The sequence below is a fragment of the Gopherus evgoodei genome, chromosome 6 (assembly GCF_007399415.2).
Source record: "Gopherus evgoodei ecotype Sinaloan lineage chromosome 6, rGopEvg1_v1.p, whole genome shotgun sequence".
In the NCBI taxonomy this organism is placed as follows: Eukaryota; Metazoa; Chordata; order Testudines; family Testudinidae; genus Gopherus; species Gopherus evgoodei.
This window is the reverse complement of record NC_044327.1, coordinates 48,612,758-48,640,741: the sequence shown is the minus strand read 5'-3', so window position 1 is coordinate 48,640,741 and position 27,984 is coordinate 48,612,758. Positions and strand designations below refer to the sequence as shown.

The following is a 27,984-nucleotide window of genomic DNA, read 5'->3' as shown; positions in this document are numbered from 1 at the left end:
ACCAATTAGCAGTTTTCTTTATTTGTCAACTTAATGAAAATTGCAGTATAACTGCTTAAAATATGCAAAGGTACATTTCACTCAATGGAGTAGGGAAAGCAGTTTTCAAGTGTCTACAAGGGTTTGCTACAGATTTCCAATAGCAGACCATGTTGTACAGCTTACACTTCACTGTGCTTTCATGGAAAATTCTAAATTATCTTTATATACACATTTTAAACACTGTACTCTTGAACTTTATTGAAATCCCTTGAGTATAATACCATAAGCCTTAACACAGTTATCCCAAAAGGAGGTGCTGGAATCTGTAGCAAGATCCCAGTCCATTGATCTCTCCAGAGCCCCCTTCCCTCAATACCATAGAAGTGCAATCATTTCACACAAGAAAAAAAAAAATCCATTTTTCCTTCAGACTTAGATGATCCTTTTCCACAGCAACATAAAACTGGTCTCTTCACAGCTACTTTGAGGTGCTGTCATTCAGGACAGTTCTTTCAAGCTAAAGCAGGAAAATCCTCAGGGTCATCAGGATTTGGAGCAATGATTTGTGTCTACAAAATGAGGAAGTAAGTTTAGAAAAATACACATATCCAGGACACATCTGAAGTCTCCAATCTATCTCAGAACTAGTTCCATTTTATTTATTTGCTAAATTACATTAAGAGGCATTCGATGCTTATTTCTAAACTGTTTTGTATCCATCATTATTTCTATGCAGGTACTAGACTTGTACCTGTCACCGTGGTATGGGTATATTTATGGTGTTGGGATAGTGACATTTTCCAGATACTTCAGATTCTAGCTATCGGTAATCTATAGACAAACACAGGAAGCAGCTCATCATTCAAAGTGAATGAGAAGTTATTTTAAACACTGAAAAACTGAAGAGTTAATTTTTAGTTGTGTGCAAAATGCTACAGTGATGCACATTTGATTTACTAGGTGTTTTCAGAATGTAGCTTTACTGAACAAAGCATCAGAGGGATTAATTCCATGTCCCTTTTAAAGTTTCAAACTTTATCCTTGCTGAACTGAAAGAACCCTGGAGATTTTACTTAATTAAAAAAAATCCTCCATGTTTGTTCACCTTCAAGCAGTATAGGGTTGCTACAAGCCCAGGTATCTCCAGGACTGTCCCTTTTTTGAGGTAGCTCCCCCAGGAAATCTGTATGATGCTCAGCACACACTGCCAGCTGCCCAGTTTTATGGACTCAGGATCGTCTCAGATGTTCTGGTTTTCATACCTCAACGGTAGCAACCCTTGGCAGGTATGATACCAACTGTGAAAGAAGCAGTTCTATGAGGAGAATGGTTTTGAGTATGTTAAATCGGGTTTCTATGGAAAGTGGCAGGTACGTGTCATTTATTTAATAGAGGATTGTATCTCCTGTGTCTTAACCTGCATGGATCAAACATGCAACATTTATTAACTTTACTCTTGGTAGCTAGAGGAATTAGAATCTTATTACACAGCAATTTTGCTTGAGGGCTACAGCCTTTAGTAATTTTAAGTGCAGAGTTATTTCTCTGATTTTATCAGAATTCTTTTCAGAAACCAGAAGTTACTTCTCCTGTACTACTCCTTCTAGCTGTCATAAGAGTGACCTGAACTTTGACCTTTGAATGTGAACTCTTCACAAATTAAAAAAAAGCTATTTGCAATCTGAATTGCAATTTCACCACGTATAGCAACATACTATGGACTGAAAGCCTGGTACAGTATTGTAAGCAAAACACTAACAAGTCCTCAGCAAAAAAAAATAAAGACCTCGCATTCTCATGTCATTTAGAAACGTATAGCCACAAAAATCAAAGTACCACCACTTCTGGTTTAGGCCCAGTATCTTCGACTCTTTTGACACGTCCACGACCTCCTCGTGCTCCTCTGGCTCCACGCCCAGGACGAGGAAGATTCCCAAAGTTAATATCCAGCTGAGAAGTTATATCATTAGCTGCTTTTCGGAAGATGTGGGAGTCATCCTCAAAATCCTCCTTTAACATCTAAAAGTGAATTTATCTGCAATTAGCATGCTGCTCAGAGCTTCACAAGAGTTACTATATTACAAACCAAGTAGCACACCAGTAAAGTCAGACTTCCTGGATACCCAGGAGCCCCTAAATTTTGTGTGGCAGTGGGGGTAACAAGGGAAACTATGGCAGCTCCTCCATTCTCAGGTTAGTTCTATGCTGGCTCAGGTGCCGTTAAGCACAAGCACACAGGAAACTGCTATGCCAGCTCTATACCACCAGAGAACTCCCACACGGAGAAAATCCTCTGCGGCAAGAGCTCAACAGTTCCAGAAGGACCGCACAATCTGGCCCAAGGCGTTTACTCATGAGATACCCTCTAAGGAAGGGCTGGAAAGGAATAAGAACAGAACACTGCCATCTATTTAATTGCTACCACTGATCCATTCCAGTACTGGCCTTGCTACAGTTATAGCTCTAGTGTTGCTGTAGAGGCCAACAATTTAATTAGCATTAATATAGCTAGTGTACTAAAAGAATATTTTCCATAACAGCCTTTACAATACACCACCAGTAGTGCCTGGTACTGCTATAAAGGTACAGCAAATCATATTCCCCATGTATCCAATTTGAAGTCTAATAGATTGCCCGTGTTAAGGAATACCTGTACCAGACAAGTCACTACTTCTCTAGGGCCCATTTCTTGGCATACTAGGGCCCCTTTACTGTCAGACATAAAGTCTATTCAAGAGTAAAATAAAATTTAAGGCATATTCTTCAGATTCTGTGAAAGACAGGTCCTAAACTCACTAGGCTAGTAATTGAGGGAAGTCTAAAGCCACACTACAGAAACACAGATGTAGGATTGTAAACAACATACAAAGTACAATCTACCCAATTGTCCAACAGTGACCAGCATATGCTGAATCAATTTTTAAATTCAGATTCTTGGTGTGTAAGGGTCCTAGTCAAGGATCAAGCCCCCACCATCATGTCAGATGCTGAACAGACACAGCGACTTCCCTACCCTGAAAAGCTTACAGTCTAAGTAAGTCTAGGCAAGAATCTATAGGAGAAATCTAGTTCCACTGACATCAGTGGGGCCAAGATTTCACCCTACAACTTTAGTTAAAACAGTGTAGTGGCTCTGAGCAGAACAAGAGTTGTGGAAAATAAAACAAGCTCTCCTGGATCACTTTAAGAAGCAGAACCATAGTCCTCATAAAAATCGTTCAGATGTTCTCAAGTGGTTCACCGATAGTGACCAGATTCAGGACAACTTGGTATGCTGATGATGCTAGGAAACTAAGTTTCCAGTATACACAGATAAAAATTCATTAGTAAAGCAACAAGTAAGCTAAACACCAGGTGTATCAAAAAGTGATTCAAAGTTAAAATATAAAACATTTAGTAAACAGAGTTCACTTGTGCCTACAAGTCAGTTAACAGAATTGTACATAAGGTGGCACAGGCAAGGAGACAGACTTCAATCTCCTAAAACTAATCCATAAAGTAAGCAGAACTGAAACTTTACCTGGGCTAACTACTACTTGATATGTCAAGCGTCCTATGCTCATAATACAAAAGGGATGCCTGGAGACTGGACAAAATGAATCTGATGGGTTTTTTTGCACACGATTACAGGCGCTTGAAATATGAATACTTATTTCCAGTTTTTTCAGAATCAGGAAGGAGCCAGTGTCCTAACTCTGGGTGAAAGCAGAATTTAGAGAATCCTAAAGCAATGCTTACATCATCTCTATACTTTGACTTGTGAATCACCACTGCTTTGGAAGGAACAGTGGATTCTGGCTTCCGGATGTTGAATTCAGGCTTTGGTCGACTCTGTTGCTGCAGATTTTTCCACTCATCTAAAGTCATTTCTTGAGCTACTTCTTCCACTGGCTCCCCTTCAGCAACTCTAAAGGTTTATAGTTGTAAAGTAAAAACCATTAGCTTGTTACATTCTAGGAAGAACAAAAAAACCTAAAGACAGAGTACTTTGCTAAATACAATATTTTGAATGCTTCAGATTCTCTGCCATCCCTGAATTGTATTTGAAGAGCTTCAGTACTACAGAAAATATACCTGAAGCACAGACCCATTTATTTTTCATAATTTCTCATGCTATATTTGAAACCAATCATTAACTACTGCTGTCTCTAACTTCTCTTATCATGAAAAGGTTTGGCATAGCCAGGACAGCTAACAAGGGTCAAGGAACATTAAGCCAGTCTGCCTTTTGATCTGGTATAGCATAGACCTTGCAGTTTTGCTGGTGGAGCTACTCCTAGCAATAAGTTCAGACTAACATGTCAGCAGGTTTGGACACCACTGACCACAAGGTTTTGTTGGGCCAGTCCTGCCGACTGACAAGACTAGACAGAATCATGCTTCAGAGAATCGCACTTCTTGGGAGATCCCAGAACATCATTTTGGGTAATCACAGGATTCTACTTTGTTACCCCTTTTTTAAAAAATGTGTACAGGAGAGCGAGGGAGAGAGTTTGGGCTGTGTAGTCATCAATATGCACGTAACATGCAGCTCTGATGTCAGACCCGGATGATGTGGTTCGTTAACTGGCCAAGAAAGGCACAGATGAGATCAAGCTGGCTAAATGTCAATCAGGTTGAAGACTGACAATGCTGGTATGTCCCAGGAGGCATATGAAGTAGGACAGATTGACAATAAACAAGCATACACAGGGAAGATAAAGTTCATAATCTGAAAGGCTTCTATATCTCATCGTTTGTAGATTCCCCAGAATGAGACAGGTGGTGGCCAAAAGCCCCTTTTTATCAACATTCAGCTACACTTCCCACAATCTTTAAGATGCAGACCATGCCACAATCCAGTCTGGTACAGCTAACTGTTACAATACGCTCCACATGTGACTACCATTGAAGGGCACTTGGAAGCCATAGCTAGTGCATTGCTCACCATGTGGTGTTAGCTGCAGAGAGCTCATCATATTAGTTTCTGGTTGTAATTAAAGGTGTTTATATAAGTGTGGTTTGGGTCATGGCCATCTGAGAAGCTGTTTTTTTCCTCACAATGTGCCACAATGGTAGAGATTAATTGAGGCATTTTATGAACAAGTTTTCAATGTCCTAAAGTTTGTTAGGCCATTTTATGGTGAAAGGTCCTCAAGATCTGCACTTTGCTTCTCCTGTTGGCCTGAAGCACAACGCTTTTGATCATTAGGATTTGGCATAGAATAGATTTACTTCATTTTGTACTTTGTAAAAAGAAATCTGAACTATGAAAGGGGGAAGAGTTAACTTGGAGACATGAGGAGTCAGAACTAACTTCAGCAGCATATTATGTATTTGTTTTTAGATTATAGGAGTGCGTTCAATGAACATCTGATAGGCACAGTCTCTAAATTTACGTTATTAGATTATATGAGAGCAAGGGCTTACTCCTCCTTTCAACTTGATCCTGCAGTAGAAGTCATAATGTTGACAGAGCTGTCTCCATAGCAACAGTGTGTCTCACTTCACTGCAGGATCTAGCAGGGGAATCTTGGTAGAAGGAGAAAGCACTTAACTGAATATCAAGATAATATACGAAAACAAGAAAAGGAAAAAATTTAATTTGGGCTCTCAGACTGAAGAACTTTTAAAATAAGGTTTCCTAAAACAAGAAATCACCACTTAATAGTCATAAAAGAATTACATTAACCCATCTCTTGGTATGTCTCAATAGTCTTGTCTAGGAACTCCACAAATTATGTTCAGTTTACACAAGCCAAATGTTGAGGCAGTTAAAACAGTTTTGGATAGTGCTGAGAATGAGGATTTAACTGTGACCCTGGGGCAATAAGTAGTATGGGGAAAGATTATATGATGTATTCACTATGTTTAAGAGTGATCTGTTGGAAATCTATATAAAAGGTATACTACCTTCTGGAAAGCAAGGAATGGAGAAGGAAGCCAGTAAGAGTATTAGGATTCTTCCTGAATTCTTTTTGTATTTCAAAAATGCTACAGATTATAGTACAACAGGAGGAGATTCTGCTACTTAAGTACAAATGGCCAATCTGAAGATTAAATGCTGAAGACTGGAAAGCAATGAGGGAACTGTGAGATTTAACAGGTTTACATCTGTATCAAAGCTGACCACAACATGCCAACTGCCCAAGAATTGCATGGGGATATACATTCTAGAGATTTTCCAGAAGAAAGATAAGTCACTTAGGCAGCGCAGGTCCACGTGAGAACCTAAAATTCTGAGACCACCAAGGGCTTAACAAAAGACCTGAAGAAAATAATTTCAATTTGGATTTAAGATCGTGATATCACTGTGGCAAACTACATTGTGCGCACTAAAGGTCTACTTGAAAAGGATGTTCATACTGTTACATCATCCTCCTGCTCTCCACTCCTACCCACTTATTTTATCCACCTATTGAATGTTTTCATTAACTAAAGTTAATAAGCTCCTGAGTGCAGGGATTTACCATTTACAACATGTTTGCATAATACCTTGCAGAGTCCCGACTGGGGCCTCACGGCAGGACAGTAATAAAATAAGTTTGGTATCCCTGTATACATTTAAGAGGTTTTTAGTAATGCTGCACATTACTTTTCAATTGTGCTTCAGTTTCTCTTTTCTATTTTTTTGGATATAGCCCTTTACTAAGCATTAGTTTAAAGTGTCTTTTCCTCTTGGTTGCAGAAAGATTGCTTTGTTTGAATGAACAGTAATATACAGAAGGGGTTGGGGCTGGAATCACAAACATATCTGCCTGATAGCACATTACCAGTTCTAAAAGAAGCCAGGGACAAACCTTAAGAGATGGTAAACACTAAAAGCATGGCTCAGAATTTGGTGACAGCAAAATCTTTATTTACTTTACCTTCAACTGAAAAGATTCAACCTACATTGCGTAACTAGCTGATGGGAGGGTGGGCCGGAAAAATCAGAAAACGACAGCAACAATACATTTTAGTGCCAAAATTAAAATTAAGACAATTAGCCAAAGGATTAAGAAAAAAGGTTAATCAAGCTAATAAGTGGTTCCAGAAGACCAACAAGCTGGTAGGTGAGACAATCAACACCATCAGTTTTGCAAACAAAACTGAGAAATATATTGAATGAAATGCTAATGAGGATCTGTCTAAACCTATAGATTAGCTATATAGAGCTATTAAAATGGTAGCCAGATAAACATATCAGCAAACTAGATGATGGAAATTGGAGGTTTCCTAAAGAAATGAGGATAAGAAGGAAATATAGAACGAATAGTGGTAATTAACTGTGAATTTATTAGGTGCCAGAGAACTGAAAAAGGATAGATTTAATACCAAGAGTAAGTAGCAGATCCAGGAAATAAATCTAATCTCAGTAAGAGGTAAAAATAGAGGAATATATCTGTAAATATTACTAGCTACTATTCAAAAAATGCTTTAACAAGTTCCTAAACCAATTGTGCAGACAAGCCCCATAGAAGTCTTCCAGGTAATTATAAAAATGTGAATATAAAGACAATTGGGACCAGTACTGTTTTCATAGTTTAATATATTAATTACATCCTGGAACATGTTCATACTACAGCATGCATATAACTTAATAGTGTGCACACTATGTCAGGAGAGGCTGCAAACAAAAAGAAGCTAGAAAGAAATCTAGACAATTCAAAAATATGGACAAATAGAACTAAGATAAGGTTACACTTAGATAAATACAAGATAAACTATGCTGCCTGGCACCAATATAAAAATGAAAGCCAAACAGTAAGATGGACAAGAATCTAGTGAGGATGGCAGAAAAGGTATATACAAGCTTGCAGTGCAGTACTATTAAAAGCCTCCCAGGTTATTAAATGCAAGACCAGGAAAGTTAACTATAGTTCTACAGCCTCACAAATGCTACACTCAATTTCTGGGGTCTTTTTCCTAAAAGGATCAGTTCTAATAAACTGAGAAGGGAGGGAATGACTAAATAGTTAGAGCTTTCAGATGACGCTTGAAACGGAGTGCCTGACTGCAAGTGGTTATTAAAAGGCAGCTGGAATCACTGAACTCTAAGAAGTCAAAATTAACTACTTAAGTCCAGGAAGGTTAAAGCTATTTTGAGGCCCCTGTTAAGTTGCCTGACCAGGAGGCCTCTATTGCTACTGCATTACCTGCCAACAGACTGCAACTCTGGAAGGCAGAGCCTCCAAGAGGAAGGGAGGCATTAGGCACACAGGATCACCAAAACAAGTCATTTAAAAACAGACTAAAACTAGTATTCTATTCAACTAACCCCTGCTTCTGAACAGCAAAGGTCATAAAGGTACTGTACCAGTCTGACTTTGTCCAAGAATGTAGGTGTTAGCAGATGTTCTGAATAAATTCAATCCCTAATTATATATTCTGCCTCTATTAGATATGATATTTAGTCACTCTTCTGAAGTGTGGGCTCATTGTGCTGCTATCTTCCACCAGAGGTAGTCACAGTGAGACCCATATATTTAATACATATTTAGTTTGCACACAGCTTTGAGAATTCTCAGGATGAGAGTCATAGTATCTTACATCAATGTAAATATGATAGTGTGCCTTTCACAGAACCTTTGCATATACTGCTTTCTTCCAGATTGCTGTGGACTTCTCCTACATCTAAACTTCCATTGAGGAGGAAAGTTTCTAGTCTTCCTGTCTGCAATGAAAGCCTTAACAGGGTAAGAAAATACAGACCTATCTTACTGATTCTGCAGAGAATAGTCTGAAATTGCAACAGAGTGATAAGCTTACACATTTATTAGTTTCATAATTAAAAGCCAACCAGGTTTACCCACTACAGTTGGATGTACTTTTCATGTCTCTATGTTCAGTAGAAAATTGAGGTTAGAACACATGTACTTACAAAGAAAAAGCTAGGATAGCTGAACTTGATTTTGATTTCAAACTACCATAAAGAGGAAAATTATGTGAGACTCTGAAATATGACCAAGGACACTCAAGTAAAAAGGCTTAACCACTATTTTCAATATTTAGCTCTGTTAAAGTATATAGTAGTGCATACATAAGAGTTAAGTTCTATGTAGATTACCTGCACTGCCCACATGATTTAAGTCTGCTGAAAACTAAGTTTCTGGAAACTCAACATTCTTAACTCAAGTTTGTCCAAGAGACCCTCCTCGCCCACAGTTACTTTAAACCATTGAGTAACCCAAATATGTTAATTGCATAATTGAAAAATTAGGTCAACTTAGAATCTTATAAAATATCTCCAACTTGAACATGGATGTACATAAATCATAGTGAAGTGGTTGGCAATAATTAGATACCTTCAGCTTCTGTCTAATGGCTGACCCAAACACAGAGTGATATTCTTTCCAGCTTCAAACAAAGGAATGTTGGCTGAAATATTGCTCCTTACTTTGATGTCACCGCCCCTTGACTACAAGCTATTTGTGGTGGTAGTGTTCAAGCTGGAGATATTTAAAAAAAGCTATTTAAAAACAGTTGAGTTGATCTAATTTCTAACTTGATAATTAAGATCTTTTGAAGCAAAATTAATTTTCACATTTGGACACTGATCAGAACCAACGACTGAGTATCAGAATGCAAACATCTTAATTTACCTTAGCTTTAAAAAAAATAAAAAAAAAAAACAACCACAATACTCTTTCCAAGCAGTCCTTTTTTTAAAATTGGGTTTGGAGGAGGAAGGCCACTCTTGCCCCATATGAATCTCAAGGGAGAAGTTCCTGTTGTATAGGAGACACCCCTATTGACTGATTCATAAGGGAATTTTTTGTTAATGTATTTCAGTCGTGTTATCACTATATGGTTCCACAGTTATCTTGATGAGGGGTCGTTTTACAAGTAAAATGTCTGTTGTAATATATCTAAAAATAAACTGGGAACTAGACCACCACTATATCATTTATATTCCTTATAGAGTTTAAGAATAACTTAGAGAGGACTCTCTGTCATTTAAATACAAGTTTATACGTTACAGAAATTTATCATCTAAGTTACTGAGCTAGAGGGTTTTTTAAAAAAAAAACAAACAAAAAAAAACAGGTTAATAATGCCACTACTTAGAATTAGTATGTATGTATTGTAGCATCTGAAGGCCTCAACTGAGACTGGAGTCCCATTTTGCCAGGTATGTATTTCCATTCTAAAATATTTATATAGTGCCAAATGTCTGCTAAGTGCTTCACAGACACGTTGGCACTGGCCAGTTATTTTGTTTGCATTTTAGAATTAAGATATTCAAGACAGACTGTACTTGGTCAGAAGTTCTCCTTCAGGTGCCCCTTGGTGATCCTCTGTTTCTGCAGTCTCTTCCACAGAAGCAGTCTGTTCCATCTCACTGCAAAAATAGAAAGGAAGGGGGAGGAACATGGGGGGGGGGGACAACAAAGCATCCCTAGGTTATACTGAAACCTTACAGTTCAATAAACTCCATTATCTGTAAATGTGCATATTTCATGACCAAATGAAGATAGTACCCTGTCTGGAAACGTATAGATGTGTTCTATCAGAACTTCTCTGTGATCATAAGAGTTCCCAATCTACTGATCACCCAAAAACCACAACAAAACCATTAAATGAGACTAGTTTAGTGTGCTAGTAATACAGGATTATACAGTCGGAAGCACTGGAAATCCTTGGCTGGAGGAAGTGGTATCCACAAATATGTGAAAGCCAAAAGTGTGCATGTTCAGGATATGAGAAAATTCCACAGACCTAATGCCTTTACATGAATTTTCTAGAATCACATATATCTGCCTCAGTGTCTTGCAGCCCCAATTTCCACAAGTTAGTTGTGTGCTGTGTAATATGTCGTATGTCTTAATAAGCTTTAAATTTGATTTAAGTTTCAATAGGTGTTCACTTGTTTTATGAGAAAAGGTAAACTAGAAATACCCAGCTGACCTTCTCTATACCATTTCATATACCAAGTTTCATTTTTAATTCATTTTGATTGACTTTCAACAGCACTTGGAATGCCAAGATGACCTACATGCTTTTGAGAGACACACAAGGTAGGTGAGGTAGTATCTCTTATTGGACCAATTTCTACTGATGGAAGGTACAAACTTTTGAAAGTTTTACCCTAAGCCTTTAAGATTACCCAACTGATTTATTTTAAGTTATAACTAACTCTATCTCCCATTTTTAACCCTTGAAAAACTTGTTATTTTAAAGTTCAAATTACAAAAATATGCCTTTGTGAGCTATTAAATTGTTTATATATAAAGACATAGCACGTTATTTAGACAATGCAATGAGTAAGAATAGAATTTAATGGCCATTACAGAGACCACTATAAATTATAAGTTTTGCCTCTCTTCTCCCCAGGGTAAGCCAGCTCAGGAGGATTCAGATAAGCAAGTTAGTCCTGCTATGTCCCCTTGGAGGAAAGCTGGCTTATGCAGTTACCAGAATAATATTTAGCTGAAATAGCAGCACATCTCCAGCTGTGTCAAGGGGTAGAAAAGGTGGCTTGCAGTCCTGTTTCCAGTTCAGGGCAATTTCAAACAGAACCAGATAAACAGTACAGAACAATTTTTAAGACCTAGATACTTATTAGAATTGTAGAATTCTCTTTAACATTGACACAGGCCAGTCACAGTGCCCACCATTTACTACACAAGCCCACCTTTTACTAAAATAGGAAAGCCAATTATATTTCACTCTAGTCAAACGATGACTTGGCCTTAGGCAAATATATACTTAGAAGCCTGCTGTAAATGAAGAATCTCCTTCAGGCCAGGATCTACTCAGTAAGCTTGAGCAAAAGGGCCATAACAGTTAAAGACAGAGTGAATGGATAAAGCTTGAAATAAAGGCAACTGTGATCAGGCATATTACTTTACAGAAATCATTATAAACTAGAATGGGCACAAATCTGCATGTACCTCAGATCATCTTTAACTGTTCCCCAGTTGTGAGCTCCACTTCCACCCCTTTTGTCTTCTGTTCTGATTCCTCTAGAGACAGAAACAGTATTCTTCAAATTAAGAAATTCATCCCTCAATGATGTACCAAACCAAAAGCACTATTAAATTGTTGAATATACTCCTTTCCCACTCCGACCCTTCAAAAAGATATTGAAATGTTTAAGGTATGTGTTTGTTATCAATATATTAGATGAGAGCAGTAGATACACAAAGTACTTACGTTTTATCACTCCCACTCTGTCTTTCAAATTCCCGTTTCCCTCTTTGGTCATAGCCATTCAGACTTCTGTTCATCCCACCACCTCTTCCTCGGCTTCGCATTCCACCTCTTCCTCCCCCACGACCTCTCATTGGTCTTTCCCGGTCAAATCTGTCAACTGGCCTGAAAGACAAGGAAGATTTTTAGTTAGACTACTTCTACATAAAAGTCAGTAGGAAAAAATCTGGTGTCATAGGGATGCTTTAGTGCAGCTGTCATAATAGATCAATTTATACTCACTCACTATTACTAGAAGTTTTTAGATCACATTTTATGCTACACTGATCTTATGCCCAGACTGGTGCTCTTTGTCAGCATTAAAAACAGACAGAAGCTAAATGTGAGAAGAATTTTAGGTCTGCATTCTTTTAGCCTTATGTTAGTATAGTGACTATTAATTGTTTGCTTTTTTCTAAATATGCCAAACATCTAAAAGCATTTTATTAAGCACTATTACTGCCCTCGTATGTTAGATTTGCATGTAGCAAGGTGTAAGCATTGGCTTTTTTTCAAGTCAGACTATCAAGTGGGGAGGGATAGCTCAGTGGTTTGAGCATTGGCATATTAAACCCAGAGTTGTGAGTTCAGTCCTTGAGGGGGCCTCTTAGGGATGTGGGGCAAAAATAAGTACTTGGTCCTGCTAGTGAAGGCAGGGGACTGGACTCAATGATCTTTCAAGGTCCCTTCCAGCTCTATGAGATAGGAATAGCTCCATATATTTTTTCCTAGAATACTCAAGGAGCTAATAGAGCTATCTGAGCCTCTAGCTATTATCTTTGGAAAATCATGGGAGACAGGAGAGATTCCAGAAGACTGGAAAAGAGGCAAATATAATAGTGTCCATCTATAAAAAGGGAAATAAAAACAACCCAGGAAACTACAAACCAGTTAGTTTAACTTCTGTGCCAGGGAAGATAATGGAGCAAGTAATTAAGGAAATCATCTGCAAACACTTGGAAGGTGGAAAGGTGATAGGGAATAGCCAGCATGGATCTGTAAAGAACAAATCTGGTCAGACCAATCTGACCGCTTTCTTGATAGGATAACGAGTCTTGTGGATAAGGGAGAAGCAGTGGATGTGGTATACCTAGACTTTAGTAAGGCATTTGATACAGTCTCATGATATTCTTACCAATAAACTAGGCAAATACAACTTAGATGGGGCTACTATACAGTAGGTGCATAACTGGCTGGATAACCGTACTCAGAGAGTAGTTATAAATGGTTCCCAATCCTGCTGGAAAGGTATAACAAGTGAGGTTCCGCAGGGGTCTGTTTTGGGACCAGCTCTGTTCAATATCTTCATCAACAATTTAGATATTGGCATAGAAAGTACACTTATTAAGTTTGCAGACAATACCAAACTGGGAGGGATTGCAACTGCTTTGGCGGACAGGGTCAAAATTCAAACTGATCTGGACAAATTGGAGAAATGGTCTCAGGTAAACAGGATGAAGATTAATAAAAGACAAATGCAAAGTGCTCCACTTAAGAAGGAACAATCAGTTTCACACATATAGAATGGGAAGAGACTGTCTAGGAAGGAGTATGGCAGAAAGGGAACTAGAGGTTATAGTGGACCACAAGTTAAATGAATCAACAGTGTGATGCTGTTGCAAAAAAAGCAAATATGATTCTGGGATGCATAAACAGATGTGTTGTGAGCAAGACACAAGAAGTCATTCTTCCGCTCTACTCTGCACTGGTTAGGCCTCAACTGGAGTATTGTGGCCAGTTCTGGGCACCACAGTTCAAGAAAGATGTGGAGAAATTGGGGAGGTCCAAAGAAGAGCAACAGGAATGATTAAAGGTCTAGAGAACATGACCTATGAAGGAAGGCTGAAAGAATTGGGTGTGTTTAGTTTGGAAAAGATAAGACAGAGGGGACATGATAGCAGTTTTCAGGTATCTAAAAGGGTGTCATAAGGAAGAGAGAAAAAACTTGTTCATCTGAGCGCCTATGGATAGAACAAGCAGCAATGGGCTTAAACTGCAGCAAGGGCAGTTTACATTGGACATTAGGAAAAAGTTCCTAACTGTCAGGGTGGTTAAACACAGGAATAAACTGCCTAGGGAGGTTGTGGAGATATTTAAGAGTAGGTTAGATAAATGTCTATCAGAGACGGTCTAGACAGTATTTGGACCTGCCATGAGGGCAGGGGACTGGACTCAAAGACCTCTCGAGGTCCCTTCCAGTCCTAGAATCTATGAATATGAATCATGAGAAATAATTAACAAAACAGTTTCAGCCCCATGAGTACAAGAAACTCAAGAAGAATTCTAGTACAAACACAGAAAGCAAGACTGACTTATTTGAGTTCACTAACCAAGCAGCATACAGCATGGTCAGGAGTAGATCTGGTTTATTAACTAATGTGGGTATAAGTAGGGCCCCCCCTGCCATGTACTCTCGTAATTGTAGAATTGGGTGCAAAATCCATCCCTAGCTGCAGGGTTATACTCCATAATCTCAGCTTTCATTTAATTTTTTTTTTTTTAAGTTTTAACCATTATGGCTGCGAAAATAACCTTGAAAATGTGACCCAGGCTTAACCAATAACCCTCAGTGTCTGCAAGGAATCTGAAGGGATGGCTCTGAAACATGTGAGCTGCCTCATTCATCTCACTTGGGGCCCTTGGACTCTGACTCTGTGGAATCTAGCATTCCCTCCTCCCCACTCCCCCAAGATACCACAGAATTCAACAATTTTTACTGCAGCTTGTGTTACTTTGCTGCAGCCAGGCAATCCACATTGTTGTCTGTCTCCCTGCCCTGCTGGGGTCTGCATGAAACTACCTCTTGCTCTGCACGTTTCCCCACAAGAGGAAACTGCATTACAGTGCATGCTCTTCACATTTCTTTTTGGGGAGAGAAGGAAAGAGGGGTGGTGGTAAAAAGGAGCCACAGCTAAGGAACAGGAATAACAAGAAATGCAGGTTGCACCGCTAGGCGACAGATAGAGCAGCAACTGGGACCCAGGGAACTGAGAAATGAATTGTTGAAGCTGACTACAAGCTCCCCACCCACCTAGCACTTATGTGGCAGGAAGGATATTCTGAGCTTGCCTGCTGAAACAACACTAACCACTGAAGCCCAGAGAGATTCCTTGGGAGGGAGAGGGTGGCATAGGGGATCTCTATATCTCTATCTATCTCAAACACAGCCATTTCTGAAAACAAGCAATGACAAGTTGTACATCTATTATTTTTAGCTACAAGCTAATTGTATACATCTGGGCAGAGGTATTTCATGGAGATACAATAAGTGAGCACTGCCACTGAATTTAAGGGTTAATGGAATTTGGCCCTATTTTGCTTCAGAGTCTATGGGGGCTAGATGTACAATTACTTAAAATCTGGTTGGTGATGTTAATACTCATATGCAGAAGTCATGAAACATTAAGTTCTACATGGTAGATACTGAAACCAGACCTTTAAACCAATTGCTTAACTACCAAAAAAGCTTGTATTATTCCATTAGAAATTTAACTGACATGAAGACACCAGACCCATAAAACATTCTGACTACAGTATAAATACAGGATAATTTACCTGAGAACTGATTCTTTGTCATATCAGTCTTTATACAGCCAAAACTAGGCTACCACACTACTAAGTGCTAACTGAATGGGAGTCCATCAAAGCCTCTCAGGACATCAAACCCTTCATTGAGGGCCATCTTGCATCTTCTTAGAAATACATACTTTTCTACTGTGAACTCCACTTGTCTCTCCTTTTCATAGGGACGGTATTCCCTGAAGGAAGGTTTCCATTCGGCTTTGTCTTGTTTTACCTCCGTTCCCCTGTTATCATTCCATCCTTGTTGTTCTCCCCTTTTAGGAGCTCGCTTCTGACCTGCACACAAAAAAATTGTGACGAGTCTAAACATAAGCAGCATTAATAGATTTAGTTGCAATTACCAGACTACTAGCTCAAAAAAGATGACTATGCCACCATATAGTCCTCTAGTTTTGCACTCCTACCAAGTTACTATGGGCTGAGCTGGTAGCACCACCTGTGGTCAAGGCTGCCTAACACTTCCTATCATAAAAGACCATATTTTCTGTTGCTTGTAACTCCAAACTTTAGCAATTCAGGCTGAAATTACCATGCCAGGCATCTGCCCCAGGCTGAAAATTCTGGAGTGTTTCGGCTAACATAGTGCAGCCATTTCAGAAAACAAGATTAGGAAAAATACCTCATTTTGCTCATGTTAAAAAAAAAAAAAAAAAAAAAAAAAAGGTGTTACAGGAACTCTGCCTCCCTCTGTGGTCACCCAGACAGCAAGATGGCAGAACAGCCTGACTGGAACTCAGAGGAATGAGCAGAGGAGAAGCGAGGCTGCTGCAGGAGCCAGAGGATGGGGAACAGGAGTCAGAAAGCTGGATGTAAATAGGAGCAGAGGGGGACAAAAACAGGCAGATTTATACCCCTTAGAACATATTCCACCACAACCTGGAATTGAACCCAGGAGTCCTCAGTGTCTACATTCCTCTACAATCAGTAAACAGATGTGAAACCCACTGACAAAGTGTCATCCCTTTCTAGTGGTTGTCCATAGAAAGTGATAATTACTACTGCTGTATGCAGTGTTATTGTTGCCATATCAGTCCCAGGATATTAAAGAGATAAGATGGGTGAGGATTATCTTTTATTGGACCAACTGCTATTGGTATGAAAGACAAGCTTTCGAGCTTACACCGAGCTGAAGCAGAAACTGTGTGAAAGCTTCTCTCTCACACCAATGGCAGTTGATCCAATAAAAGACATTACCTCACCCACCTTGACTCTAATCATACGGCTATCAGTTTCTCCATTAGTTTAAATGGAAAAAGTCCATGCAATGGACTGATGAAACATGTGGGTGTGATTATGATGCCATATGTCAAGGCTGAATCCCAACTCTGTCACTCCGAGTGCAGAAGTGGGGCCCACGAGGAAGTTAAAAAGGAATACTTGCCACTCCAGGCTTGTATTAAATGCCTAAGCTTTTTTCTGACCTTGGCTTGGTAAACACTGCCACCACCCAAATGCAAAACAACAAAACAAAACAAAACTTTGGACCCAGGAAGGAACATTTGGGAATTCCTCCCTGTGGGGTACCCTCAAGCCCTTTCACTCCCCCTCTGGGGAAGAGCAGAGAAAGAAGAAAAAGGGAATTAGCTGTGCCTACCAGCTAATCAAACAACATGCACAAATCTCTTAGGACACCAAAAATCCAATCATGTTCTTAAGAAAGGTAAATTTTATTAAAAACAAAAAGAAAGTAAACACATCTGGAACTTTGGCTTTTGCTAGATTTTAAAAGAGCAAGTCCAAAAATTGAGCTCAAAATAGCTTTCTTGGAGGTTCAACTTAAAGATTACAACCAAAACAAAGGCATCTCGGATTAGCACAGAGGAGTCCACGAGCCAATAAGTAAAAGAAATAACCCTTTGCATCTTTTTAGACATTCCCTAATTTTACTTACATATCTGAGGCTCCAGATAAGTAGGTTCAAGGTATGAATTGATAATCTATAATCATACCTGGCTTAAAGCTGGTTACAGCATTACTGCCTGTGTCTCTGCAGCCCAAGAAAAACAAAGGGAAAGCTTCTTTCCCAATTTAAAAAAGTTCTATCTTCCCATTGGCACTTTTAGTCAGGTGTCCACTTTTTTCTCTTTACCTGGGGGATTTTTTAACCTTTTATAGGTAAAGCAAGTAAAGAACGGCTACCAAGAGGGATTTTACAGCTAATTGGCTGGCTGTCCATCAAAGGGAGATATCCTCCCCCTTTTATTTATCACACCATATGATTAAAAACTGATTTTTTTTTAAATTAGGAAATTACACAAAAAATACATATGAGTGTATGTAAAGGTTGCAAAGCCAAGCATTCAGGAAATGCCAGAATTAAGGTGGCCCATGCAATCATAATTTTCTCCCCTTTTATGTAAGCACCATGATACAGTCTTTAAATTACATGATCCCATACTATTTTTCTCATAGGACCCCACTGGAATTCAGTGGCAGAGGCATGGTGCTCTGGAAATGAATAAGGCTATTGTATATAATATCAGTGCCTCAACTGTTGCAGAAGTTGGAAGGTGTGTAGTGAATGACGCAGGAGATTGCAGAAAGTGAGAAAGGATGGTCTTGTAGTTAATGCCACCTAAGAGAACTGAATTCTATCCTTGCCTCTGCCACTGAATTTCAATGGGTTAATGGGCAAGTCACTTCAACCAAACTTTTTACAGTTAGCTACTAGTGGTGTCTTTTACACAGTGCCCAAAACGTGATCGAAGGCCCAGATACACAGATGTGTTGAGCATACAAATGCAACTGAAGTCAATGGAAGATGAGTTCTGGACATATGAAGAGCTATACAAACCCTAAGCAATCTTAAAACAAACCAGAGCACAGGTGTCTCACGTTGAGCATCCAAAATTAGTGGTCACTTGGCAGTTTTGGCCTCTGTGCTTCAGTTCCCTTATCTATAAAATGAGGGTAATACCACCACTGAATTTAATCTGGAACATTGTGAGGATGAATTCTTTAATCTTTATGAGGCACTCAGACACCATGAGGAGAGCTGTGAAACATGGCCAGAAAGGGTTAAGCAGCTCACAGGCTAATTGACCCAGGTTCAACCTTTAGAAGAGTATGTAAATGGTAATTAGGGCCATTCTATGTTAAATAGACTAGAACTTTGAAATGCAAACCTATATTGCTAGAGAATTAGAAGTGATACTAATTGTATGTGTTTAGACAATTCCTGTCTATTACAATAACTATTGATTCAGAGATCAAAAGGGAATATTAACATTTAGATGAATCTTGAGTGAAAATGTCAGTCTATATGTCTGTTTGAAGTCTGTGGTAAACTGTATATGAACTGCTTAATGAATAATTACCTTATGTTAATCCATGTCATTAATTACCAGTGATGTTTAGGAAATAGGTTACTTCAAAAGCCTATTGTTCAAGAGGCTGCTAGAAAACTATATAAAAGACTCTTGGGACCTGATCCTTTGATCTCAGATCTTGATTCTTTTTGCAGGGGAAGCTTGAGTCCATAAGACAGATGTTCAGTCCCACATAAACCATGGACTAATTCTGAAAGAACTCTTTGCAACTACAAAGCTCACCATCTCTACTAGGAAACTGATATCAGAACTGTACTCATGTCTGTATGTATACTGATGTTTTAACCAATACTCACTCACTTTTTTCCCCTTTTTAATTAATTTTTAGTTTAGTTAATAAGAATTGGCTGTAAGCGCATATTCATTAATTTGGGAGGTAATGTGTTCAATCCTTTGGGATTAGTAGAACTTTCATATTTGACTTGGCTGCCTAGGAGGGAGCCCAAACACTGGACTGCTTTTAAGGGAACTGTGTTTTGACTTCTGGGTAATCAGTAAGGTATTATAGAAGCTGTTTTGTGCTGGCTTGATAAATCTAAGTATTGGAATATCCATTAGCTTTGAGGATTGTCTGCCCCATTCTTTGCAGTTTGCCCTAATTGTGCCTCAGTGTGGCCACCCCCTGGAACCCTGGTCACCAGGGCACTATAGAAACACACGTGGAAAATAACCGGTTCAGAGTAGGGTTTGCATGACAAGTGTTAACACCTGGAGACACTCAATGAATGAGGCAGGGGTCCCGTGGAAAAGGTCATATATGATCACGTAATTCAGGACTTTCACAACACATGCCTGTGGAATTTTAATTCAAGCCCTTCCTGTGCAACATCTTCATCAATTGTGGCTTATTTAAGCTATTCACATATCCCTCACTAAACTTCCACTCTCTGACTTTTGGGCAGCTAATGTATGCCACAGAAATTTATGGGATTCTGGGAGTTCACTCAACCTTCCATAAAAGAAATATAATGCAGGTTACTACACTGAAAATTACTATCCCAACTTAAATTGAAAACTCCAAACAGGTTAGCCTTAGAGCAAACATTTTATGTAATATCTGTCCTACAGAATTGGAAACTAAAGCAATTTAAAAACTGTACACAAATCATTCTGCCCATTATTGAAGCGCAGACAACAGATTATACACATTATATAAAACAGTAAGTGAAGAATGCTATTGATTTGAAACCAAAGGGAAAAATGTAGATATGCAGAATATATTTAGTAATGTTGGAATGTGACCAGAAACTGAGGTTAACATCCCTAATCTAGTCCAAATTGGTTGTTAACGTTACATAAGACAAGTGATCAGAGCCACACTATTATGTCCCATCTAACAGAGCAATTCCATCATCAAACTTAACACAGGGCCCTATATATGTGATTATGATCATATAAATTGCCCCATTCATATATCTCAATTTGCCACAAAAATGAAAACTGATTCTTAAACAGTTAAAAACTTAGCACAACTAAGAAAAGTCTCGAGCTTTGTGTTATGAAGGTTAGCTTTCAAAATGCTAACTGATATTGTGATATTTGCATGAGCATGCAGGCAGATCAAAACAACTAGCTGTGAACGGGGTCGGCTGCCCCATTCTTCCCACTGGGCTGTTGACATTGAAGCCTAATGATAAGACTGTCACTTTGCTGACCATTTTTTAAGAAATGTCAAGCTAACATACTTCACTGCTGTTGCATGTAGTAACAGATATTGAGAGTGAGTAGCAGGGCAGCTAGTTGCTGTCATGACATTACAGTGGAAAAAAAAAAGGAATTAAAAACCCACTAGCTAAAGCCTCAAATGCCTTGTGGTTATCAAAACACAAAACCAACATCCACACTTAATAGGTGTTCCAACCCCTTCCCATCCAAAGATTCCCTACTCAGTTGCCAAAACATCCAGTTATCATATCTCGCTCCCCTTACCCCCAAGTCTTGAGTGCCATTTATTTTAAATATACAAATCTATGGCACCCAAAACGGAAATTTTGGGAAAGCTCAAAATACAATGAATTTAAACATCAAAGCAAGGTTACTGTCTTAATTGACTAGAATTGAAATGGGGGGAGTGGTGCTCTATAATTCAAAGGTCACTGACATAAGATATGGCACCATACAGGACATTAATTCATTAATGACTCAGGAAGAAGTACTGTTGTAACCAACAGAATTTGCTTTTCATTTTTCCCTTAAAAAGGATAGGAAATTGCATTAAAAAAGAACTATTTTTGATATCTATTTCATACAATAAACACAGTGAACTAAATAGAGATAGACTTCCACCTTGTGATCTTGTGCTTTCAATATGCCAGCATTCTATAACAGAATCACCTACAGGAGTTTCCCCCTGTACAACCTCATGCCTATATATCTGGAATAATTATATTGAAATTAGTCATAAAAAAAAATCGTGGTTTTCACAGCTACCATCATGATCTTAGATTCTTCAGAACATTTAGTGTCTTACTACCCACTAAAATGGTGGATATTAATTAATCTTTTAGCAATCAGGGATGATGTCTAAACTACACCATCTTCAAAGTGTACATGCTAAAGATAGGAATCAAATCACCTAAAATGTTCATAATAGGCTTAGAGACAAACTGAACAGAGCTTTTTATTACTGCAGAATCAGCAACTTTTATTTGCCTGGACTGGTAGAGAATGCAAACTGTGCATTTCACTGGGCCCTTTCAATAAATTGCTGGCAAATGCAATTTGATCACTGTTTTAAGAATGGGTGAGCTGAACTAACATCAAGGGACCATTACAAAAGCTATAATACCTACATTTCATACTCCTCCCCTTGCCCTATCACCACACACAAAAACCAAAGAACAAGGCATTTTCAAACAGTAAACATCCACCATTATTCTGAAAGAATAAGGAAGCACGAGAAGCTTGGTAGTCTGAAGAACAGAGATTTTTAAAAAAAGGTTAGCTCAATTAACAATGGCACTGCTCTTGTTATTGTGTCATCTAATTAACAACAAAGCCCAGAGATAGTATTCTGGATTAAAAAAGATTTAATATTAAGCTGTGCAAGGCTAACATCTAATAGACAACTGGACTTATGACTTCCATTTGCTTTATGAACCACTCACTTCCAGGTGAGCTCCATGATTAAGTGGGAATTCACTTAGGAATAAAGGTTGAGAACCAGTCAAGACAAAGAAAAAAAAAGGCAGCTGATTTACAGTAGTATGCAAATACAATAAAACCTCCATTCAAACCACAAAAAGAGTTATATTGAAGAATATTACATAGAACTTTTGAGCACAGTCTGACAGAGGGACAGTTTTACTAGTTGAAGATCTGAAGTCACAGGATGTCTAGATGAGTGAAATTCAAATCTTTCTGAAGAGTGCTGAATGTTTATATTCAGATTTTACATGTTGCAAGGAACAGCTCTTAACTAGCAATTTTTTTCTAGTCAAAGTAAACTACATAAAATAATTTAGATCAAGTTACTGTAATGAAAATTGCACAGTAGTACTTTAACCATAATACCAGAATCAGTCCTGGCTGTTCAAGTACTTAAACTTTTAATTTGCAAAGAGTCTAGTAACAAGTCCCTTGAAGTCTATTACAAGCCAATTCAAGAAAACACCTCACTTATCTTTAAAATAAAGCTGTATTCTTCAACACGTGGGGATCATTAGAAAACTCTACAATTTTGCCAAATTCAGCCTGTAAGGAGTTTAACAAGTTCTTGCGTATTCTCTTCTGCTCTGGCTTCTGTACTGGGTCGGGCAGTAGGCTTTCAGTCAAACCATAACCAGGCAAGGCTCCAAAGAATTCTAATTGCCTATTAGGGGCAAGTTTAGATTTTTGGTAGTTTATCATGAACCCTAATATTAGGAACACCCCCAATGTTGATATAGATCAGTCATCCAAAACTCTTCAGAGTAGTGTCCGTAATCAGTCAGTTGTTCAAGACAGACATCATATGCCGTTCCTGCCTATGCAGATATGCTTGATCGTAGTTGTGGCTTTTGTGAAAACATATGAAGCCAACACTCTCCCAGAAGACAAGTCACAAAATTGGTAGCAATGTTCCTCAACTGCAAATCAGATTATGGCTGTATATATGCTCACAGAAATACTTCCTGAGCACTGAAATTAAGTCCAGAGTGCATCATCAGCTGCCTCTCAGGGTGTTAGTCTTCAACTTCTCTTTGACAACATACTGATTTACTTGAAATCTAGGGTGGGTCAGAGATCTTTTGTCATTTTGATTAGCAGGAAGTATTTGGAACAACTAATCACACACAAGCTGCAGGGGAAGAGGAAGCCCTGTCCCTCCCCAGCCTGACCCAGACTAGCAACTAGAAGCCCACAGCTGTGATTTGCCCAGCAGCTTTGGGGAAGATCAGACCCACATCTAAGAACCTTCTTCAGCTGCAGGAAGCTCAGTGGAAAGAGGAAATCCCATCTCTCTCTCAGCCAGGGTTAGCAGCTGGAGCCCCTGCATGCTAGGAGCCCCCAGCTGCATGGGGGAAATCAGACCCACCTCCGCGAGCCTCTTCCAGCTGCAGGATGCTCCATCGCTGCTGATTTCAATGTCCAGCTCCGAAGGCAGTGCAGAAGTGATGGTGGCTATTCTGCAACCCCCCTACAACAGCTCTGTGACCCCACAGTTATATCATCATGAAATTTCAGATATAAACATCTGAAAATGTTAAACTGACTGATTTTAAAACTCTCTGCCTGTGAAATTGACCCTGATTTTGGCAGGGCTCTAACTATTAGCTTCATGGCAGCCTTGCACAGGATTAGTCTCAAAGAGGTATCCCCTTTTGCTACTCATACATGAACAACTGAAGGGGAGAGAGTCTAGAGCAGGGATGGGCAAACTTTTTGGCCTGAGGGCCACACTGGTGTGGCAAAACTGTATGGAGGGCCAGGTAGGGAAGGATGTCCCTCCCCAAACAGCCTGGCCTCCACCCCACATCCACCTCCTTCCACTTCCCACCCCGACTGCCCCCCTCAGAATCCCCAACCCATCCAACCCCCCCTGCTCCTTGTCCCCTAACCACCCCCTCCCAGGACCCCCACCCCTAACCACCCCCTGGGACCTCATCCCCATCCAAACCCCCTGCTCCCAGACCCCTGACTGCCCCCCTGATGCCTAGCCACACCCCCGCTCCCTGACAGTCCCCCCAGGATCCCACATCTATCCAACCCCCCAGTTCCCTATCCACACCCTCGCACCTTGACAGGATCCCCTGGACTCCCACACTTATCCCAACCCCCCCACCCCCCGTTCCCCATCCTCCGACTACCCCCCCAAACCTCTACCCCTTATCCAACCCCCTTACTATGCCACTCAGAGCAGCATGTCTGGCAACCATGCCACCCGGCTGGACCCAGACACGCTGCTCTGCAGGAGCACGCAACTCCGCCTCCCAGAACACTGCCTGCACAGTGGCGTGGCTGCAGAGGAGGGGGGAACAGCAGAAGAGGGGCCGGAGTAGCCTTCCAGGTGGGAGCTCAGTGGCTGGGCAGGACGGTCCTGCGGGCTGCACGTGGCCCGTAGTTTGCCCACCTTTGGTATAGAGGCTACAATGCAGATATCGAGCAGTAGGGTGCTGCGAGCCACTCCTCAGGAATTCCTCCCTCTTTAGAAAAGACTGTCTCATCCTGTGACCTGAAGAGCAGTACCAATGACCACAAATGCCTGGCAGAGCCTTCAGCTCTGAAGATGACATTACCAGCTACTTTCATAGAAAAGCTGCCCTGCCAGATTTGACAGAGAAGAGTTGGGCCTGCACTGTGTAAGCAGCTCTAGTACCAAATCTTAGCACTCAGCACTCTTGACCAACTCAAAGTTTTAACTTTAAGGAATTACACTTCAAAGTAGTCAAAGCCAGCCTGGTGCTATTCTTACTGTAATCTCCCTGGGGTTCTACTGATGCTTCTTCAGTGCTCAGGGTGACATTGGCCCCCAGAGCATTTTGGTCTATTTCAAGGCAGACAATGCAACAAAAATGGTCAGGGGTCTTCAGCACTGCTCTGCCACAGACAAGGTTTGAAATTGCAGAATGGCTCTTTTTCCTCATTTGATGTCGTACTTGAAAAGAAAACAACTGAAAGGAGGGATCTGTTGTTTATCCTTGATTGGAATTATGCTACAGCACCAATGCAGGCATGAAACAAACAGATCTGAGCTCAGAAAGCAGGTGCTGCTGTGCTCTTCAAAAGTCTGAGTCAGCTCTCTAGCACCTCAGGTGCAGGGCGACTGCAAAACACTAAACTGGCCAAAACACATGCTGAAGGACTGAGAAGACAAGCACCACACAGAACAACCCCATGGTGTTCAATTTACACTGAGGGGTTAGTAAATCAACTACTACTATAGTGCTCCAAAATATAAAGAATCCATTGCAATATCTAGAACCAGATATACAATATTTACATTTGCACAGCTCATTTTGTACTGGAAACAAATCACAGCCTTGGCAAGCCTGTACCTAAAGTTATTCTATACATAAGCTGTAAGGTACTCAGGTACTACAGTACTGAAAGCGATACAAGAACCTACCTATAAAAAAATAGTGAACTTTCAGATGCACACTGTTCTGACAGGAGTTCTGCAACACTGGACTTAAAAACAGAAGTGACATCCTGGCTCCATTAAGATGTTTATGTTCAACTGATGTTATATAACTGCAATCTGATTATAGGGTCCACAAATGCTTGTGGTCAACTTTGTTACTGAGGGTATGTCTACATCTAAAATTTTGCAGCGCTGGTTGTTACAGTTGTATTAGTACAGCTGTATAGGGCCAGCGCTGCAGAGTGGCCACACTTACAGCAACCAGCGCTGCAAGTGGTGTTAGATGTGGCCATACTGCAGCGCTGTTGGGCGGCTTCAAGGAGGGTTCGGGGAACGCGAGAGCAAACCGGGGAAGGAGACCAGCTTCGCCGCGGTTTGCTCTCGCATTCCCCGAACCACCCTGCAAACCGCAGGGAAGGAGACCTGCTTGTTCGGGGAACGCGAGAGCAAACCGGGGAATGAGACCAGCTTCGCCGCGGTTTGCTCTCACGTTCCCCGAACCACCCTGCAAACCGCAGGGAAGGAGACCTGCTTGCTCGGGGTTCGGGGAACGCGAGAGCAAACCGGGGAAGGAGACCAGCTTGATTACCAGAGGCTTCCTCAGGTATGCTGGGATACCTGCTTATTCCACGGAGGTCAAGAAAAGCGCTGGTAAGTGTCTACACTTGATTACCAGCGCTGGATCCTCTACACCCGAGACAAAACGGGAGTACGGCCAGCGCTGCAAACAGGGAGTTGCAGCGCTGGTGATGCCCTGCAGATGTGTACACCTCCTAAGTTCCAGCGCTGTAACCCCCTCACCAGCGCTGCAACTTTGTGATGTAGACAAGCCCTTAGTAACACTAGTCCTCTTCTTCTAAATCACTTTACAGACATCAGTAGTTTCTCTTTATTAAATTAGATCTTTAAATCACTGAGCTGTGTTTCAACATCGCCCAGGCTCGCCTCCAAAATGCTAAAAAGTAAAGACAACCTTAATAAATGCTCAATCGCAATGTCACCACTCTCCTAAATTATTTTGGCTTATGCACTTGAAACAGTGTTACCTCTATGTATTTTAGTTTCAGTGCTATTAGAGTAGTGTCACTACATTTCTACCAGAAGCACTCTCGCCTTCAACAAAGAGTGGACTTATAAAATGTAAAGAGTTTAAGTCACATCACCACAGTTTAGTCTGTGCATCTGATTATCTGCTGTCTGAACAATTTGTGTGTTCAGAACATTAAAATAAAAACGTTAAAAGTATAGACTCAATTGTACACAGATTTTAGCCCTAGCTGGTTCATCTACTGCTGAACAATGGTATAACTTCACTTCTAACCTCGTTTTTATGTTGAGCCAAGATAATCACTTGGTCATGTATTTGAACTTAAAGGTAGTCTCTTTAAAGTCACAACCAGCTGATCCCCAAGTTCTTCAGCTCTCAAACATCAAGAGATGATTGGAGGAGAAAAACCTGGGGAAGATAAGAGACAGCGAGCGAGAGGGGGGCCAGTCCTATGGTTCGGGTCAGGCAGGGCTGGACGTCAGGCGGTGTGTTGTTGGCAGCTCGCCAAACTCACTAGGTGACCTGGGCCCAGTCGCTTGTCCGCGTCCCGTCCCGCACGCAGGCTTCCTGCCTACTTACAATCCCTGAACCGTTCTCGGAAGGCCAAGCGGTTCCCACCCTCTCCTGGCCAGCGCCGCACCCCAGGCTCACAGCTACTCTCGGAGAGCCTCCCGCGTCTAGCTAGACACCGGCCAGCACAGGGCTAGGCGGTAGCCGCGGCCGGCCCCAGCCCTGAGCAGCAGGAACCCACCGCTCCGCCCACCGCCCAGCCGGCCCCCCACAGGGAAGAAAGAGTTCAACTGCCTCCCGCCGGCCCCAGGGGGCGGGGGCGGGCCGCTCCCCGTACCGGGCTGCGGCGGGGCTCCGGGCGCCGCGGGGCTCTCGGGCTGCAGGACCTTGCGTTCTTTCTGGGACTCCCTCTTGCCGGCGGCGGGGCCGGGTCTCTGGCCGGGGGCGGGTTTCCTGCCGCCAGCGGCTGCCGCGGCCTCATCGCGCTTCCTGCGCTGCTGCTGGCGGCGCTCGGCCTCGCGGAGGACGTCGAAGGGGTCGGACTCATCGTCCAGCAGCTGGTGGAAGCGGTTGGCGACGGCGCAGCCGAAGCTCTCCTGCATGGCGGCGCCCACCGGGCTCCCTAGCGCCCCCTTCATCATCGCCGCGGCCGCCCCGCCACCTCCGGGCGGCGGCAGCTGCGGGCGCTACCAGTGCGCAGGACGAAACCAACCCGCTCGGCAGGGAAGGAACAGGGGACGGGCACAGAGCCGAGCCCGGCTCAACAGGGCCCAGACAAGCTCGCCATCGCCGCTCGACCCCTCCCTACACCCCGAGGG

The 27,984-nt window shown here is 41.1% G+C and overlaps 1 protein-coding gene and 1 long non-coding RNA gene across 3 annotated transcripts; one reads left to right on the top strand and one right to left on the bottom strand.

Moving 5' to 3' along the window:
• Nucleotides 1-27,984, bottom strand: HABP4 (hyaluronan binding protein 4). 2 transcript variants are annotated; one of them, XM_030566056.1, is made up of 8 exons: nt 27,504-27,984; nt 15,843-15,993; nt 12,100-12,261; nt 11,838-11,909; nt 10,202-10,285; nt 3,721-3,889; nt 1,819-2,001; nt 1-551 (listed from the first exon to the last, which is right to left on the bottom strand). In XM_030566056.1, exons 1-8 carry the CDS (start codon nt 27,805-27,807, stop codon nt 495-497), a joined length of 1,182 nt encoding a protein of 393 aa, XP_030421916.1. In that variant the 5' UTR covers nt 27,808-27,984; the 3' UTR covers nt 1-494. The 2 variants fall into 2 exon arrangements, with proteins under 2 accessions (XP_030421916.1, XP_030421917.1); XM_030566057.1 differs by lacking the exon at nt 11,838-11,909.
• On the top strand, nt 3,896-19,267 carry LOC115653185. Its single transcript, XR_004000873.1, has 3 exons — nt 3,896-8,639; nt 10,915-10,961; nt 19,181-19,267. It is a non-coding gene; the product is annotated as an uncharacterized LOC115653185 (long non-coding RNA).